Below are 19099 nucleotides of genomic sequence, written 5' to 3' on the forward strand. Positions count from 1 at the left end.
GATTTCGAATGTTAAGAAAATTATATAACTATGTTACTTGTACTGTATGTGCGCATAATCGCAATATGGCAGCGTGACCTTGAGATCAGCTGATGCCAACCAAAAGTAAATCAATTGTTGATTATTGAAATGCTCATGAAATTGAAAAATAAAATATAAACAGGCTTTAATAAACCACAATTAAACACAATAAGGTCTAATGAAATATGAAGGCTTAATAATAAACTAAATATTAAATACTATATAAAGCTCTAAAAATTAACTACCCGTATGCACGCGAGCATAAATACACACACACACACACAGAAAGATGGCTAAAGAATAATAGCTAAAATGAACAGTAGGAAAACTGATTTCTTGCGCTGATGTAATATTCATCATGAAGATATTTTGAATAAGTTCAGAAATTATATAAAATACGCCACGCCATTCGTATGTATGCCACCTTTCGATCAGTAGCATGACCTCGGATCAACTGATCATAACAAAATATTAAGTAATTCTTGAGTGGTAATGTCTCCCGAAATGGAGAAATAGAATACAAAAATGCATTAATAGCGCACATGATATCCTATGAAACAAGAAAAAGAAATAATGATAAACAGTCAGAAAATATTGATAAAATATGATCGAGATGATTGCCGAATCATAACGCATCATAATAATTCTACGGAAACTTTACTTTTTTAGTTCGACATACGTCGAAATTGACTTACAAACCGTCTCTTGGTCCCTATCTCTGTCGTAAGTTGATGACTACCTGTAGCACACATCTGCATGCTACCACAGTTGTGAGTGCTAGCGTTGATGAGGTAGTGTTAGCTCTTGCTCTGGACAAAGAGTCCATCGTGTCATCTAGATGAGTTGAGGGCTATTGTGTATGACAAGTAGAGGAGAAGAGGACCCTCGCTGGGAAGAGCAATGCGCCTGCTTGCAGTGAGGATCGTAGCCAGTAGTGCTCTGTGATCCTCACCAGATTAGTTATCCGTTGTATGATGTCCATAATGAGCCCCAAGAGTCAAGGTCTCCAAGATTCGTCACTGGCTATAAGTATTTCTACCACAAGCGGGATGATTGCTGTTCGTCAAAGGAGGAGGGCAACTTTACCTCGGAAGACAAAATCGCAAGCTGGGCAGTGCTGTGGCACTGAATAAAGGTTGCTATTCCAGGAGATGTCACGAGCCGGCCTGCAGTAGCATGTTGGAAACTCGGTCACAAGCTGGAGACTGGTTACGAGCAAGAACCTGGTCACGCTGGTCCGCACTGTCTCGTCGTTGGTCCTGAAGTGTGGTAGCAAACAGAATTTTGGTTGCTGGAATTCCAGGAACCTGAGAGCGAGCTGACAGGCGATCGCAAGCTGACAGGTGATCACAAGCTGACGAGCGATCACGAGCTGACAGGCAATCACAAGCTGGCAGGAGATCATGAGCTAATGGGTGATTGCGAGGAGCGATTTAACTGGGAGACAAAAAAAAAAAAGCTGGTCGATCTAGGAGGGCGAGTGAAGGCAGATGGACGTCGGATCTATCAAACTCGCTGTGATCAAGCAACTTCTTCTTCATGCAACGACGAGCCACGCTCCGAGCGATTAGATTATGGCATGGACAAGTTCAATAAACCTCTTGTAGTCCAGCATGGCAGAGACCAATAGGGGGAGGACCGAACCCACGTATGGGAAAATTGTCCACCATGAGTAACAGAAGAAAGCTTCGGACTTTTCCCTCCTTACGCTGGCTGAGCAAGCTCAGAACGTCTAGATGAGTTGAGCGCTATTGTGTATGACAAGTAGAGGAGAAGAGGACTCTCGCTGGGAAGAGCAATGCGCCTGCTTGCTGTGAGGATCATAGCCGGTAGCGCTCTGTATCCTCACCAGATTAGTAATCCGTTGTACGATGTCCGTAATGAGCCCCCAAGAGTCAAGGTCTCCGAGACTCGTTGCTGGCTTTCAGTGATTCTACTACAAACGGGAAGATTGCTGTTTGTCAAATAAGGAGGACAACTTTACCTCGGAAGGCAAAGTTGCAAGCTCGGCAGCGCTATGACAATGAATAAAGGTTGCTATTCCAGGAGTTGTCATGAGCTGGCCTGCAGTAGCATGTTGGAAACTTGGTTGCAAGCTGGAGATTGGACAGGTGATCGCAAGCTGACGAGCGATCATGAGCTGACGGGTGATCGCAAGCTGACAGGAGATCATGAGCTAACGGGCCATTGCGAGGAGCGATTCAACCGGGAGACACAATAAAAGCTGGTCGAACTGTTAGGGCGAGTGAAGGCGGATGGACGTCGGATGCATTGAACTCGCTACGACCGAGCAACTTCTTCTTCATGCAACGACAAGCCATGCTCTGAGCGATTAGATTAAGGCATGGACAAGTTCAATAACCCTCTTGTAGTCCAGCGTGGCAGAGACCACTAGGGGGAGGACCGAACCCACATACGGGAAAATTGTCCACCATGAGTAACAGAACAAGCTTCGGACTTTGGCCTCCTTACGCCAGCTGAGCAAGCTCAGAACAAGGGAGCGCGCCATCGTCAGCATGATGATCAGGAACTGCCGCAGGCAAAAGCAATGAAGGTAGTGATAAGGCAGGAGCCACAACTTCCACAGGAACAAGCCCTAGAGACTCCTCCGTTGCAAAACCTTTGGAGTCTCTGGGAGGACCAGGAATATGCTTCAGACTTTGCACTCCCTCCACCAGCTGGCACTGCAGAACAATGGAGTGCGTCATCGTGAGCACCAAAGAAAACCATTTGGGAGAAAACCTAACCTGTGAACAGGAAAGGTATACCCTGAAAGGTGCAGGAACATGCTTCAGACTTTGCATTCCCTTTGACAGCTGCCATCGCAGAACAAGGGAGTGCATCATCGTCAGCACTGAAGAGACCCCCAGTAGAGAATCTAAACCGCTAACGGAAAAGGTGTCCCCTGAAAGAAGCAGGAAAATGACTCAGACTTTGCACTCCCTACACCAGCTGCCATCACAGAATGAGGGAGTGCATCATCGTCAGCACAGAAGAAAATCACTCAGGAGAAAATTTAGCCCGTGAACGGGAAAAGTGTCCCATGAGAGTTGCAGGAACATGCTTCAAAATCGCAGAACGAGGGAGTGCATCATCGTCAGCACTGAAGAGACCCCTCAGGAGAGAACCTAAACTTCTAACGGAAAAGGTGTCCCATGAGAGGAGCAGGAAAATGATTCAGACTTTGCACTCCCTACACCAGCTGCCATCACAGAATGAGGGAGTGCATTATCGTCAGCACAGAAGAAAATCACTCAGGAGAAAATTTAGCCCGTGAACGGGAAAAGTGTCCCATGAGAGTTGCAGGAACATGCTTCAAAATCGCAGAACGAGGGAGTGCATCATCGTCAGCACTGAAGAGACCCCTCAGGAGAGAACCTAAACTTCTAACGGAAAAGGTGTCCCATGAGAGGAGCAGGAAAATGATTCAGACTTTGCACTCCCTCCACCAGCTGCCATCACAGAATGAGGGAGTGCATCATCGTCAGCACAGAAGAAAATCACTCAAGAGAAAATTTAGCCTGTGAACGGGAAAAATGTCCCATGAGAGGTGCAGGAACATGCTTCAAAATCGCAGAACGAGGGAGTGCATCATCGTCAGCACTGAAGAGACCCCCCAGTAGAGAATCTAAACCGCTAACGGAAAAGGTGTCCCCTGAAAGAAGCAGGAAAATGACTCAGACTTTGCACTCCCTACACCAGCTGCCATCACAGAATGAGGGAGTGCATCCTCGTCAGCACAGAAAAAAACCACTCGGGAGAAAATCTAACCCATGAACGGGAAAGATGTCCACTGAGAGGTGCAGGAACATGCTTCAGACTTTGCACTTTCTCTGCCAGGTGCGATAGCAGAATGAGGGAGCATCATCAACAAAGAGGAGCAAGACCGAAGTCGAGCTCTGGGTCAGCTGCAAGCAGCCTTCCCAATGTCAAGCTAACGAGGTGCAAGCAACCTCTTCTTCAAGACAGTGAAGGTGCATCCACACAGAGAACAACTCCTCTACGAAGGAGGACAAAGCCGCTGCGGTAGGGGAAGCGGGGGAATCCTGCAGCCTAAGGGTTATCAGGTGTCAAAAGGAAGAGATCGTAAGAAAAGATTTCTACGCCCTTGAGGAAAAACCCGGCACTATGCTGTCTCTTAAACAGCATCACTCAAACCAAAGTAAAATAAACAAAAACAAAAAGAACAACTTAGTCAAAAGCCAGTCAAAAAGTTGGGTGGTGGAGAGAGACGAACATTCACTCTCCACCGACCTAAAAGCTAGTGACGAGACAATAAGTGTGATCGGGGTAGTAGGTACTAACCCTTACCCCCCGCTAACTAGTGGTGGGGTAATTATACCTCACTAAAAGTCTTATGGCTAAGTCTTCCAGCTTCGCTGAGATTATATTCCCTCATAAAGAGCAAAAGGGTTTGTATTTGGTGACAGAAAAAATGAAAGATTTATTTTAATGTTGTCACTGTTCTTAAAATATTTTATTTTAATTCATAAAGAGCAAAAGGGTTTATATTTAGTGACAGAAATAATGAAAGATTTAATGTTGTTACTGTTCTTAAAATATTTTATTTTCATTGTTCATTACTTCTCTAGTAGTTTACTTATTTTCCAATTTCCTTTCTTCACAGGGCTATTTTTCCATGTTGGAGCCCTTGGGCTTATAGCATTCTGCTTTTCTAAATAGGGTTGTAGCTTAGCTTGTAATAAACAAAAACAATAATAATAATAATAATAATAATAATAATAATAATAATAATAATAATAATAATAATAATAATAACAATAATAATAATAATAATGTGAATCTACTCAGACTTATGCACATACCATACCAGGCTAATATATGCCAGGATTCAGCACACACAACTGGGTAAAAAATGGGCCTGAAACTACAGAATTAGCCTGGTTTGGGTGTTTATGTGGCTTGGCTACAGGGGCAAGGAAAGAAGTATCCTGTTTTCTTGAATATGAATTTCTCAATTAGAAGTAACAGTAAAAATTTTAGAAATAGGAAATGGAGTTTGCCATTTTAATTAAGAGCCTGATATTTTTTCAAAAGCTGAACGGAAGCATAAGGAGGGCTGTGTTCTAATTAAAAATCTTATACAAGTGAATAACTAAATAAATAAATTTACAAATCTTTAACATGATAGTACTGTTGAATGCTACACCATACTTGCCCCACACAGTGGTAATTTCAGAATCATAATAGTTTCTTTGTTATCAAAAATAGGATGCATTCACGCATTCATTCTGCTAACTCTATGAAACCATCCATAACACAAAAAATTGGCAATACAACAGACACAAGTAAAATATTGTCTCAAAGAATTTTTCTTCCTAGTACTTCCTCCACACACTTTGAAGAGCTTATTAACATAGATTCAAGAGTATATTTCCATAAACATAATGACATTTACTTCTGAAAAGGAAGATTATAAGAATAAAAGCAACTCCTGAAACTAGTGTGGGGAGAGAGATAAAGAGAACATAATATCTTAACAAACCTTGTGCATCCTTGAGCTGCACCGCAGTCTGTTTTTCACTCGTGCTGAAGCCATCAATTTGTTGTTGCAGCTGCTGTTGTTTTTTCTGAGACTCTTCAAGATTTCCTTCTAATACATTCACCTAATAAAAAAGATAACATATTTACAAAATAGTATACATTAACCAGTTCCAAAAACCTTTTATTTCTAAAAAATAAGTTTAAATCTTAGTAATATACAAACAAATATTTCAAAATATTCTTTTATCAGCCTAAGGAGGAAAAAAAGCATACATGTCTAAACTGGTATAAATTCAAAAAGATTTATACAAAAAGTCATTGGAAAATGGATGAGCTACCCTTGTGGTGAGGAGGCATATGTTCCTGACCAGACTATCATTTCTTTATAGTATACTATTAGAAGAAAGTAATTCTTGAGATTAGAAAGCAAACTAATTAATGTAAAATGCAGATTAATGTATTAAGAAATGACTGGGAGATAAAATTGCATAAAACACTGGTCTTGGGCTGAACAGCAGGGACCAATAAAATACCAATTGAAAGAAAAGGACAGTCTCCCACATCAAATATACACCTGATATTGCAGGTTATTTTATTATCAATCCTGCCTTTGAAACCTCTATCATTAGCCATAGGAATAACATTTCAGATCGAAGGGCCTACACATCATTCATACCTCAGTTAATTCAGTCATCATACTCATTTTAAGTAAGTCCTCTTTAGTTAATGACTTTCAGCAATATACAAGCCTTCCATTCCTCTTCAGGGATTAAATTTGGTAAACATTATACAGTAGCCTCTTAAGGTCCTCTTCAGGGACATATTTGATAAACCATTACAGGTTCTCGAACACAAACTAATTGCAAAAAAATTATATTTTAATTATAAAATAAATTTTTGAATATACTTACCCGGTGAATATATAGCTGCAACTCTGTTGCTCGACAGACAAACTCTACGGAAAAAACTCGCCAGCGATCGCTACACAGGTTGCGGGTGTGCCCAACAGCGCCATCTGTCGACCAGATACCCAGCTCTTATGTAAACAAAGACTCAATTTTCTCCTCGTCCCACTGCGTCTCTATTGGGGAGGAAGGGAGGGTCATTTAATTTATATATTCACCGGGTAAGTATATTCAAAAATTTATTTTATAATTAAAATATCATTTTTAAATATTTAACTTAGCCGGTGAATATATAGCTGATTCACACCCAGGATGGTGGGTAGAGACCAGTAATATATGTTTACATTTTATGAGCTAAGAGTTTTTTATTTCATTTTAGAAGTTATCAAAATAACAAAAACAAAATAAATAGGTACCTGGTAAGGAAGTCGACTTGAACAATTACTCTGCCTATTAAGTACGTCTTCCTTACGGAGCCTCGCGATCCTCTTAGGATGCTGATCGACCCCTAGGAGCTGAAGTATCAAGGGTTGCAACCCATACAACAGGACCTCATCAAACCCCTAATCTAGGCGCTCTCAAGAAATGACTTTGACCACCCACCAAATCAACCAGGATGCGAAAGGCTTCTTAGCCTTCCGGACAACCCATAAAAAACAACATTTCAAGAGACAGATTAAAAGGATAAGGAATTAGGGAATTGTAGTGGTTGAGCCCTCACCCACTACTGCACTTGCTGCTACGAATGGTCCCAGTGTGTAGCAGTTCTCGTAAAGAGACTGGACATCTTTCAAGTAAAATGACGCGAACACTGACTTGCTTCTCCAATAGGTTGCGTCCATTATACTTTGCAGAGATATATTTTGCTTAAAGGCCACGGAAGTTGTTACAGCTCTAACTTCGTGCGTCTTCACCTTAAGCAAAGTTCGGTCTTCCTCACTCAGATGTGAATGAGCTTCTCGTATTAACAATCTGATAAAGTCTGACCAAGCATTCTTTGACATAGGCAAGGATGGTTTCTTAACTGAACACCATAAAGCTTCAGATTGGCCTCGTAAAGGTTTAGTACGCTTTAAATAGAACTTAAGAGCTCTAACAGGGCATAAGACTCTTTCTAGTTCATTGCCTACGATCTCCGATAAGCTGGGAATATCGAAAGATTTAGGCCAAGGCCGAGAAGGCAGCTCATTTTTGGCTAGAAAACCAAGTTGCAGCGAACAAGTGGCTTTTTCCGACGAAAATCCGATGTTCTTGCTGAAGGCATGAATCTCACTGACTCTTTTAGCCGAGGCTAAGCATACCAGGAAAAGAGTCTTAGGAGTGAGATCTTTCAGGGAGGCTGATTGTAATGGCTCCAACCTGTCTGACATGAGGAATCTTAGTACCACGTCTAAATTCCATCCAGGGGTAGCCAAACGACGCTCCTTGGTGGTCTCAAAAGACTTAAGGAGGTCTTGCAGATCTTTATGTTTGGAAAGATCTAAGCCTCTATGCCGGAAGACCGATGCCAACATGCTTCTGTAGCCCTTGATAGTGGGAGCTGAAAGGGATCATCCTTTTCTCAGGTATAAGAGAAAATCAGCTATTTGAGCTACAGAGGTACTGGTCGAGGATACAGAAACTGACTTGCACCAGTCTCGGAAGACTTCCCACTTCGATTGGTAGACTCTAATGGAAGACGCTCTCCTTGCTCTAGCAATCGCACTGGCTGCTTCCTTCGAAAAGCCTCTAGCTCTCTCGAGTCTTTCGATAGTCTGAAGGCAGTCAGACGAAGAGCGTGGAGGCTTTGGAGTACCTTCTTTACGTGTGGCTGACGTAGAAGGTCTACCCTTAGAGGAAGACTTCTGGGAACGTCTACTAACCATCGAAGTATCTCGGTGAACCATTCTCTCGCGGGCCAGAGGGAAGCAACTAACGTCAACCTTGTCCCTTCGTGAGAGGCGAACTTCTGCAGTACCTTGTTGACAATCTTGAACGGTGGGAATGCGTAGAGATCCAGATGTGACCAATCTAGGAGGAAAGCATCTATATGTATTGCTGCTGGGTCCGGGACTGGAGAGCAATAGATTGGAAGCCTCTTGGTCAGCGAGGTTGCAAAGAGATCTATGGATGGTTTACCCCAAGTGGCCCAAAGTCTCTTGCACACATCCTTGTGGAGGGTCCATTCGGTTGGAATTACTTGCCCTTTCCGACTGAGACAATCTGCTATGACGTTCAAGTCGCCTTGGATGAACCTCGTTACTAGGGAGATGTCTTGACCTTTTGACCAGATGAGCAGGTCCCTTGCGATCTCGTACAACGTCAGTGAGTGGGTACCTCCTTGTTTGGAGATGTACGCCAAGGCCGTGGTGTTGTCCGAGTTAACTTCCACCACTTTGCCTCGAAGGAGAGACTTGAAGCTTTTCAAGGCCAGATGTACTGCTAACAGCTCCTTGCAGTTGATATGCATGCTCCTCTGACTCGAGTTCCACAGTCCTGAGCATTCCCGACCGTCTAGTGTCGCGCCCCAGCCCACGTCCGATGCGTCCGAGAAGAGAACGTGGTTGGGAGTCTGAACAGCCAGGGGAAGACCCTCTCTTAGGTTGATATTGTCCTTCCACCAAGTCAGACAAGACTTTATCTTTTCGGAAACCGGGATCGAGACCGCTTCTAGCGTCTTGTCCTTTTTCAAGTGAAAAGCTAGATGGTATTGAAGAGGACGGAGGTGTAGTCTTCCTAGTGACACAAATTGTTCCACGGATGACAGCGTCCCTACCAGACTCATCCACAGCCTGACTGAGCAGCGTTCCTTCTTCAGCATCTTCTGGATGGATAGCAGGGCTTGATCTATTCTGGGGGCTGATCGTCTTGTTGTTCAGCAACGTCCTCATCAGAGGGTTCCTCATCCGAAAACTGATGAGGAAACGGCAACGGAGTGGGCAACGTCTGGCTCGCTGAGTCCGGTCGCACTGGTGCATGCGTGACGGAGCCGGACGCAACATCATGGAACTGCTGCACAGTCTGTGAACTGTCAACAACCATGGGTGCGCGAGGAAGCACAGCGTCCACCCGAGACTGTCTAGACCGTCTGGGTTGTGCAGTCAACACCATACCGGGTTGCTGAGGTTGACGCACTGCGTCAAAACAAGTCACCTCTGCTGGTTGTTGAACGTCCTGAACGTCAACAACCACCTCCGAGCGTCGCTTAACGTCAACGTGCGGCTGGCAACCCACACTGGGTCGCATTGGTGGAGGAACCACCTCAACTGGCAGACGCGAGAAGGTTACCTCAGCGTCAACAGGGCGCACAACCGACCGGTTGGAAGGTTGTTGGCCAGAAGGTTCGGCAGCAACCTTCTCCGCATTAAAGTCCTCTATCAAGGACGCAAGCTTGGACTGCATGTCTTGCAGCAAAGCCCATTTAGGGTCTACGGGAGCAGGTGCGGCAACAGACGGGGTTAGCGACTGAGGCGGTACCGCTTTCCATCCCTGAAAGCCTTGTTTATGCATGACATAATTGTACAGCAAAACTTCAAAGGCTCGAAAACAGCTGTGAAGTTGACCTGTAAAAAACTTGGAGCGTCTCCTGGCCAGGCGCCAGGGAGAGTCTACGAGATTTGAGAAGTCTATCTGGGCAGAGGCATGAACTCCCAAGCCGAGAACTTCTCTCGTGTCATATCAGACTCTCGCTCTATAAGCCAGTTTAAAATAAGGGAAAGCAAAGGCTGTATCCCCCAAACTCCTCCTGGTGATAAACCAGTCGCCTAGCCAACGTAAAGCTCTCTAGGAGAGCGAGAGAGCACTAGCTTAAAAACAACGGCTTCTAAGTAGCTAAGCCTAGTGTAAGCTCTGACGTTTAGGCGAACGAGGAGCAGCAGTTACAAAAAGATCCGGACAAAGATCCTTAAAAAAAAAATCATCATGATTTAATTAAAGTCCATAGAGGGCTAAGCAGCTTTAGGCTCCTCTCCATCTGACAGAGTCCTCAAGGGAATATCAGTAGGAGGGGGAACAGCAACTTCCTCATCTACAGGAACCTTGTCCGATAAAAGCCGAGTCTCAAGCAAGGGAGAGACCTACCGTGGTGGCAATGCTTTACAAGCAGAGTCCACACTCACTGGTGCATTAGTAGCGGACCAGAACGCAACGTCATGTAAGTGCTTGACAGTCTGTGAACTGTCAACAACTGAACTGTCAACCACAACAGGTGCGTGAGGACGCACAGCGTCCACTGCGTGAGGACGCACAGCGTCCACTCGAGACTGCTTTGACTGCCTAGACTGAGCAGTCAAAACAACTCTAGAATGCGGAGGTTGACGCACAGCGTCAAAACAAGTCAACTCCGATTGTTAGCGAACGTCTTGAACGTCAACAGGAGCATCAGCAAGTGGCCTAACGTCCAAATGCGGCTGAAAATCCACACGAGACCGCATCGAGTGTGGTTCTAAACAACCTGACTGACGTGACTTAGCTACGCCAACGTCAACAGGAAGCACAAAGGAACGTTAGGTTGGCTGAAAGCCAGGATATTGATGAGATAAACGGCTAGACTCAACGGACTAATCGGCAGAATAGTCTTCCATAAGGGAGGCAAGCATATTCTGCATGTCTTGCCATACAACCCATTAAGGATCAACGGAAATGGTTGTGGTAAGAGACGAGGGTAACGTCTGTGACCGCAACACTTTGCCAACAAAAAAGACTCTCGGAGTCTGTGTTACGCTTTTGTTAGGCGGCGAGCAGTTATCCGATGACTGCATAGGGTCAGAGCTGTCCTAATGGCTGTAACCAGGACGCTGGACCTGTCCTGAAAGGACTGACTTTCGCTTAAGGGCTTCGAAACCTTGTGACAGGTTTCTTATGCGAAAAGCCTTCGGATGACGAGGAGAAAAAACGTCTCTCTCGTCTTATGGTAGGGGAGATCTTGGTAAGATACACCCGATACCATAGAGGGAAACGTCTGTTCGTTGATCAAGGCCTCTCGAACCCATAAGTCGTTCGACATTACTTCTCCCCTGTTTGGGAGCTTGCAAGAGGTCCCGGACTAGGTGAACGACAGGCACGAACAGACGAACCCTCGGACGCAACACTGTAACACTTTGTGCAATATCACTTTATCACTTCGATTTTCTGTTTTGCACTTATTTCACTGAAATCGAGACTTTTACTGATTTCTACCTGAAGCACGCAATTCTACCCTTATCAAAAGGTAGTAATTGCGAAATCAGTCGTATAATGCAAGCTCATTAATACCAGCAAAAAACAGAAAACATATTTTAAGATAAAAATTTCAGTGGCTGGGGAAGAGACTAAACACTAGTTCCTTCAAAACTACGTTTTCAATCTCTAACCGCACATAGCCTGGGGACGAGAATAAAAACTAAAAACGTTTTATCCTTTCTCCCCGTACCGAGACTAGGGACGAGAGCAACTCGAGAACAACGTTACCCGCTTGAACGGAACGTTTTCTCTCCTCTCTCTCCCTCCGTCTCTATCTCTCTCTCTCTTTCTCTCTTGATTTCGCACCTAAAAGAAGAGCCCAATTACATTTCGTCAAAAAAACTTGTTATTTGACCAAAGGAAAAAACTGAAAGAATTTCAATTAAAAAGTTCCTTTAAAATAGAATTTAAAACATTTAAGCTTAGAAAGAATGAACAAAACGTCAGAATCGATTTACTCTTTCTGCAAAGTGAAACCGTGATACACTCTCTCTCTATCGTAACGATAGAGCGCATGTTGAACGTCCTGAACGTCAACAACTGCGTAGCATAAATAAACTAAACGTTAATTCATCTTTGAAAAAGGTACGAAGACTATTCAAAGAAATTCTTTCATAAAATATTTCATTTAAAAAGTTTTAAATCCTTAGCTCTTTAAAAACTATTTACGATATAAAGGGCTCAACGTTGATTAACTTCGGTTTCCAAGTTAGGACCGCCTACTCTCAGGAAAGGTCGCATATAAACAAAACATTAAAATTTATTTTTTATGTTTATTATAAATGGGAAGTTAGTCGAAGAGGAAAATCTATAATTAATTTATAACGTGATAAGATAATTACTAAAAGCCTAAACACACTTCCGTCTAAGGGAAGGGTCGGCCATTTAAAAGTGAAAGAAAGTTCATACTCTCTTTGTCACCAAAATTAAATCTATCCAAAACGAGTTCAAGATTTAAGATGAAGAAAAATACCTGCACTGCAAAAGCTCAAACCAGAATATAGTACTTCACCAAATATGATGGGAAAAACTCCAGGTTTCAACAGCGAGTAAAGTACGTCTTGTCGACACGTCGACAGAGAGAAAATTGAGTCTTTGTTTACATAAGAGCTGGGTATCTGGTCGACAGATGGCGCTGTTGGGCACACCCGCAACCTGTGTAGCGATCGCTGGCGAGTTTTTTCCGTAGAGTTTGTCTGTCGAGCAACAGAGTTGCAGCTATATATTCATATATGTCATAACTAATGATATTACAAACATTTAGTAAACATTATGTTATTACAAATATTTTACTTACCGTATCCATATAAATTCCTAAATTCGTAGCAAAGCTGGAAATTTTTTTTCCTTATGCGTTTAATCCACAATAGCAAACTGCCGCTAATGACAGAGTGATAACTTACGATAATTCTAAACTGTTACGAAAGATAATTGTCCTTTCCATATCCAAAATACTTTTCCTAACTTCAGTTATAAGTTAACTTGTACCCACCTCAATTATGGATCCATATGCAAAAAAGGTAAAAGAAGAAAGTACTACAGTAGGCCTATTTTTAAAGTCACCGAACAATTAGGTTACCGCTATAACGTTCGATGTGAGAGAGAGAGAGAGAGAGAGAGAGAGAGAGAGAGAGAGAGAGAGAGAGAGAGAGAGAGAGAGAGAGAGGGGGATGGTTTTAAAGTACTAAACAATAAATATGATAGGTTATAACACATTGGTGTTTATGTAATATTAACTGTATAGATGGTTTGAATAAGTTAAGAAATTGTGTAAACAATTCTTTGTTATTGTAATCGCGCGGAAGCTAGACATCAGCTGATGTGATCACAGCCAAAAGTAAAACAAAAATAAGTCAGCAATACTCGATTTTTAAAACACACCCGAAATTTAACAACATAAGTACATGTTTTATTATAGCGCAATTGACTTAAAGAGTAAAAATTTTCTGGAATAGAATGGTGTTTCCTAAAAAATAGTGGTTTGCGGACGAAATCGGTTACCGTATTTTAAGCTGATTGAAATGGATGTATACACGGTATAATTTTTTCGTTTTGTATTTAATTGACACTTCAAGAAAACCGATTTTGGTTTCTTCATCTATTAGTAAGTATTGTATAACGAGAGAGAGAGAGAGAGAGAGAGAGAGAGAGAGAGAGAGAGAGAGAGAGATATTGTGACGCTGAAGGTTACAGACCTAGAACAGGGGAGGATGAAGGTGGGGGGAGTGATGAGATAGGCTGGGTGGACTCGCAGGGGAGACGGTAGGAGACGGGGGAAGGGGGGATTTGGTTGCCAGTGGCTAAAAATAGATTCTGAAAGACGGTAAAGGGAAAAACGAATCCCATCGAATAAACAGAATAAGGAAAGGGAATAAGATCCAGAGCAATAATAGATATAATGGAATGAAAATGACTAGATGGTGTTAGTTGTGATAAGAATAATTTAGATATTTGAAATAAGAGTGTCTGAGGAGGTATAGAAGGAATTCGTGATAAATATAGAGGAATATCAAAGGATACAGTTAGTTTGCATTAAAGGGTTTGTTATCGTTTATCGGCAGTGAATAGCCTAAACTTCGGTAACGAGTCGTCAATATTTTGTCATATTTTAAACAGTATACATTTGATTTGCAAACATTGGTTTTGTAGAGTAGACGGCAAAATAAAATCTAGAGAGAGAGAGAGAGAGAGAGAGAGAGAGAGAGGGGGGGATTTCTGCCATCAAATCTCTCTCTCTCTCTCTCTCTCTCTCTCTCTCTCTCTCTCTCTCTCTCTCTCTCTCTCTCTAGATTTTATTTTACCGTCTACTCTACAAAACCAATGTTTGCAAATCAAATGTATACTGTTTAAAATATGACAAAATATTGACGACTCGTTACCGAAGTTTAGGCTATTCACTGCCGATAAACGAACCCAGTCTACTCGTAAAAACCTTGAACGCCCAGAGGGAAAAATAAGGCTTTTAAATATACTGTACTAAACAAAAATAATGCTTTAATATACCATCATTAACACTACCATTACAATTATCGTAAGGTTGGAGAAAGATAAAGATTGCCGAGAACGTAACCACATTTCTGTTTACATTTTGTCAGCTGGACTCGCACAGTTAACAGTTGATTTCATTGTTGATGTGGAATTTTATCCTTAAATAGGCTATTCATTATGAAATTATGTTAATGAAATGTAATGTTGATATTGTTTTGTAACATTTATTATAAATCACCGTATTTAGGGCTACCAATATACTTAAAAAGACAATAGATTTGATACATTTTGTAGTGCTTGACTCGCGAACTTTGAACAGCCTCGCAAATACAGAAAATTTATTTTTGAAAAATGGCGATCGCGGAAAAGGGGAATCGTGTAATTCGAACACGCTTAATTCGGGACCCTACTGTAAAAGTGAATGCTCTCTGACTGGAGAGGGGGCAGGGCTGTTCACCTTGCACCCTCACCAGTTGGATGACTTGTTATCCAATTTTGAAGACTGATTCCAGCTCAGGCCAAACTAAGCTTCCTTATTAAAGAATGAGGGTTTCTATGTCAAGTAGGAACAAATATTACAGAGAACCCTATAGCAATAAAAGGTTGAACACTGGTGAAAAATAATGTTTAATAAATCTATCCCAAAAATTATTACTGGTACTGTACTGTTAGAGAATATCATTTTGCCTAAACATCAGCAATGAACCAACAACTATTATATACCATGAAAATGAAAATTAATAATCAAAGAATTTTTGTTTCCCCATATGAAGCAGAGAACCAAAGTCATAAAGACTCCAACAATCACTTGATAACAATAAGGAAAAAAGTAAAATACACATTACAAAATTGTCACCTGTAGTATGACTGCTAGACAGAAAGCAAAGCACAAAAGGCTCAGCAAGTTAGCCAGTAACTTTCATCACACCCAGGGAACAATTTAGCAAATGCTTGTAATGCTAACATTAATTCTAAATTGTTTTCTGGTAAATTTAAAAGAAATATCAGACCTGTTTTTATAGACAAATATCCTATACCTGTACTATAAAAGAAAATGTTGCATTATTACACGTGCCAAAATGGAAGCAAACAAATAATGAAAATATGCAATTATTGCTTCAAGAAACTTTTTCTCACATACTTTATCCTTCTCTTCTTGAAGCTTTGCTCTCCATTCCTGTTCACGTGCATTTAACCTTTCTAAAGCAGAGTCTTGCTGTGTTTCTAAGGCCGTTCGCAGTTTTGAAACTTCTCGTTCTAATTCTTGTATCTGAAAAACAAAATATTTGCATAATAAAAAGACTTAAGTAAAGGCAAATGATGACTTGAATGACTTTAGTGTGAAAAAACATATACATTGAACTTTATTGGCTTGCCTCCTCGTAAAAACAATTAGAACAGATTTAATCATTACAGTATCTCCAACTAAAGTATAAAAACCTCATTTTAGCTGTAATTTCTGGGTGTTGCTTCACACCAGTCTCTAAATCATAGGTATCTCTATTTCAAGAACCAAAATAATTCAACTATTATCTATTAAACTATCCAATTTCACCAGTCATTTGACCTTCACACAACAAATATAGAAGCAAATGAAACTTTTTTAATGTCTAATTACTTTTTCATTCTAATTACATGACGTTTGACAGTCACTCATTCAACATTTATCCTGACATCTCCATTTCTACCAGATATATTTTGGTTGTGCCCATGAATGTCATCTTCACTCTAGATCCTAAATGCTTCTCTCAGATTCCTGTGATTGAGACTTGTGTCTTTACCTATGCTATTTCTATGCAAAAATTCTCCACACCACTTCTGATGGACTTTATTAAGTCAATGACAGGTGTCACCTCATGGTGTCAAGAGTGCTATTTAAACTAGGATATGGTATAATCAGTTTTTCTTACCCTACCATACACTGCAGTGACATAATCGCCAGCTTGAGTAAATAAGGTGCTCTTTTAACTGCATTTTGTGTCCCTTAAACCATTTGTGGTTCCTCCCCTTACATACACCTCATCTTTCTACTACTCCTGATTATTCTTTGGTTCCTCCTGACATTCTAACAAGCATGGCAGTAACCGAATGTTTAGTACCATAAGTAGGAAATATTTCTTCTCCTTCTGATTAGTTGTGATTTCTCCTGATCGGCAGTATGTCTGACTTCAGATGTTTTCAGAATATCTTTTTTGACTGCTTATGCCCAAACTATATTTCTTTTAATCTGATTGCCAAGCACAGGTGGTAGCTTCTTTTGTGCAGTTTTCCTTGTACAATCGTTATGTCAGGGTCCACATGTATACAAAATATACTTCTGTTATTTCTACCACCAGTCAATTCTCCCATGCTGCTCCAGCATGAAAAGTGACTAGATATGTCCAGTTTCACTTGATGGCAGCACATCTTACTGATCATTCTGACCAATTATGATTTCTTAAGATTTGGTGGTCCCGCACAAGAGGTGATTGAATATTTCCAGTACAGGTACCAGTTTTCAGCAGGATATCTTTTTGCTCCTGACTAGATGTTGAATTTAAGCAATGAACCTATTCTAAACTTCAACTAAAGGTAAACAAACAGTAAAATGTAGATGAAGATTTACATGAAAATTTCAGATTGCACTAATCAATTCTTTGATACTATTATGAATCAGTTAGTAGTTCAGTTATGTCATTATATATCTTACTCAACAGATACTGATAAAAAATTTCTTCAACTATTTATAGGATAGTTAAATTCAGCTTGCATTAATCAATACTTTGATACCATTATAAATCAGTTAGTAGTTAAATTATGTCGTTATATATCTTACCCAACAGATACTTATAAAAACATTCTTTAACTATTCATATGTAGTTAAATTCACTCATCATAATATTTCCAATAACAACTAGTAAAACTGTTGCATTAACTCACACGATCGTGATTAGCTGTTATTTCACTTGAATCGGTTGGAGACCTAGGAGGTGAAATTGGCAAACCAAGTCCTTGAAGAGATGCTGTCGATGCCTGGCGCGAGTGACGCGATCTTGGTGTAATGCTTCCCGGCGTGTGTGTTGAAGAGCGTTGCCGGGAACCTCCAGCCATGGATGCCAAAGCTTGAGGAGATGTGAGCTTTTTCAAATCAGTCACATCTCCTATCTTATTCTTCAGATTGCCAAACATTCTTATGGCTTTTGCCCTGAAAATATCAAATGGTCAATAAATTCATAAATAATTCACTGTAATTCTATAGCAAGTTTCAATTAATGCTAAATCATTCAAAATTGCAGCAAGGCAACAGTGTACTCAATATATCCATACAATTTTTTTTTCACATGCAGCCTGGATTTGTTTAAATTTTCCCCCCAAAAAAATTATAACATTATATTTGTGATTTGTATTTTTCCTAACTAAACATATTTGAGTCCTTTATATAACATAGAAAATCACATAAGCTGGAGTTAACAGCAGTTAAACTTTTATAAAAAGGTATAAACAGGTGGCCGGTAATTCGCTGCTGGGAGTGGGGAAGCCCCGCCCTCCTGCTTGCTGACTGAGCACTCATTTTGATTGCAGCAGGACTTTCTAGAGGGTGGGTGATGGCAAGAAAGTATGAATAAAGGACTCAGATTTGTATAGTTATCAAAAATAGTAAATTCGGAGGCAATTTGTATTTTTCCTAACAATACAACCCCGGGGCTATTTATAGGAGTACAATATTACTTTCAGCGAAGCTGAAAGACAAGCCATAAGACTTTAAGTGAGGGATAACCACCTAATTAGCGGGAGGGGTGGGGGTAGCCAGATAACCCCCTGACTCACACACATGGGCTGAGCACCCACTTTGTTTGCAGGCAGGACTTCTTGAGGGATAGGTGCTGGCGGGCCAATCTGTATAAATAGCTCTAGGTTTGTATCGTTAGGAAAAATTTTAATACAAATTAACTTTGAATTAGACATTTTTTCCGTTTCTCTATACAAACCTTCGCGATTTATAGGGGTGACTTAACACTTAGAAGGGTGAAGTGCCATACCAACTGGCTTTTGGCATTGACTGGGTGTTTTCTCCGTACGATATTAGATCATAACTGGTAGGAACCCTTGCACCTCACTAAAATATCATGCTATGCACAACTAGCGGCCTCAGCAAGCTTTGGCTTGTGATACTAACTAAAGGTGTGATGGGCATAGGTAAGAGTTCTCCGAGTTATAGGCCCATTTGAGAGTACCATAGACTAGCCAAATCTTCCCTCACAAGAGGTATTGGGGACACAACAAGTATTAATTCTATACTAACTTACACAAGGAAAATATTTTCATAATAAAATAAATTTTTGAACATACATACCTGGTAGTTATATATATAGCTTAGTCCATGACGTCACGGCAGAATTTCAAAACTCGCGGCAATCGCCGATTGGGTAGCCAGGAGTCCCACTTGTGCCCCCTCTACCCAGGTACCTAGGACCATTCCAACTATTCCTCAGATCTTCCAT

General features: G+C 41.1%; 1 protein-coding gene across 2 annotated transcripts in view; it reads right to left on the reverse strand.

Moving 5' to 3' along the window:
* Positions 1–19099, reverse strand: part of LOC137634228 (golgin subfamily A member 1-like) — a 117133-nt gene that overhangs the window by 88828 nt on the left and 9206 nt on the right. For both annotated transcript variants that reach the window (XM_068366499.1, XM_068366498.1), the window contains exons 2-4: positions 17538–17802; positions 15760–15888; positions 5528–5648 (exon numbers count right to left, since the gene is read on the reverse strand). In XM_068366499.1, coding sequence (XP_068222600.1) covers positions 5528–5648; positions 15760–15888; positions 17538–17786 — 499 coding nt within the window. In that variant the 5' untranslated portion in view covers positions 17787–17802. The remainder of the gene's footprint in view (positions 1–5527; positions 5649–15759; positions 15889–17537; positions 17803–19099) is intronic.

Source organism: Palaemon carinicauda, chromosome 44 (genome assembly GCF_036898095.1).
Source record: "Palaemon carinicauda isolate YSFRI2023 chromosome 44, ASM3689809v2, whole genome shotgun sequence".
Taxonomy (NCBI): Eukaryota; Metazoa; Arthropoda; class Malacostraca; order Decapoda; family Palaemonidae; genus Palaemon; species Palaemon carinicauda.